We start from the raw sequence: 844 nt of genomic DNA, 5'->3' as shown, positions 1-844 counted from the left end.
CGTTGCCCACCAGGAACACCAGCCCCTGCAGGGCCCGCCGGCTCGAGCTCTCCAGTGCCTTCATTGCTGCAGGGGTGAACCCGTCACCATCACCCACATGCTGCACACACATGCAGCACCACAGGAGATCAGGGGGCATCCCGGGAGTGTCACAGGGAGGGCATGGGGTGGATGGCACCAGGGTGGCTGTTGGGGAACATATGGGAGTGACCAATATGGGGGTGACTGTCATAGGAGTGATGATCAAGGGATGCAGGGGGCAGTGACCAACATCGGAGTGCCTGTTGCCATAAATATAGGAATAACTTACATGGGAGCATGTAAGTATTGCTTGGGGATATGTGGGGAAACGGATGTGGGGCTGGCTGTCATGGAGACAGATGTTGGGGGATGTGTGGCAGGGACTGTTGCACGGACAACTGTCGGGACAACTGTTACAGGAGGAGATGCAGGACAGGGGACTGCTGCAGGTTTGTGGGGCAACTGTTACACAAGAGGGGATGGCTGTGGGGGGACACCCAGGGAACTGTCACCTGCATGGGGCTACAGCATGGGGTTGTACTCACTGGCAGAGAGGGACATGAGGGCTTGCAGCGGGCGCCAGCCCATCATGCAGACCATCATGGCGGGGAAGATAGATTTTTTTAGTGTTGCCAGCCATGTACATGATGAACAGGTTCATGGGGATCTGCTTCAATGGTGCCAGTGCCACGTCCCAGCAGCGCTGCAAGGAAAGAAAGGACCCAGGCGGCATGGATGGTGATGCTGCCCTCGGAAAACACCCAGGCATCTGAGACAAGGACAGTCCCTCCCCAGGGGTACATGGGATAGGGGAGGCCACACT

The 844-nt window shown here is 57.6% G+C and overlaps 1 protein-coding gene across 1 annotated transcript in view; it reads right to left on the bottom strand.

The window, feature by feature from the left end:
* Positions 1-724, bottom strand: part of EMC4 (ER membrane protein complex subunit 4) — a gene marked incomplete at its 5' end in the record, with an annotated part of 950 nt that extends 226 nt beyond the window's left edge. Inside the window, 4 exon segments of the mRNA XM_008944454.1 lie at position 1; positions 3-66; positions 567-645; positions 647-724. The exon segment at position 1 is cut by the window's left edge and continues 90 nt beyond it. Coding sequence (XP_008942702.1) covers position 1; positions 3-66; positions 567-645; positions 647-724 — 222 coding nt within the window.
* Positions 725-844: the final 120 nt, after the last annotated feature.

The sequence above is a fragment of the Merops nubicus genome, unplaced genomic scaffold, assembly GCF_000691845.1.
Source record: "Merops nubicus isolate BGI_N331 unplaced genomic scaffold, ASM69184v1 scaffold24137, whole genome shotgun sequence".
NCBI classification, from domain to species: domain Eukaryota; kingdom Metazoa; phylum Chordata; class Aves; order Coraciiformes; family Meropidae; genus Merops; species Merops nubicus.
Note: the sequence above shows the minus strand (reverse complement) of the source record. Positions and strands in the feature narration are given on the sequence as shown.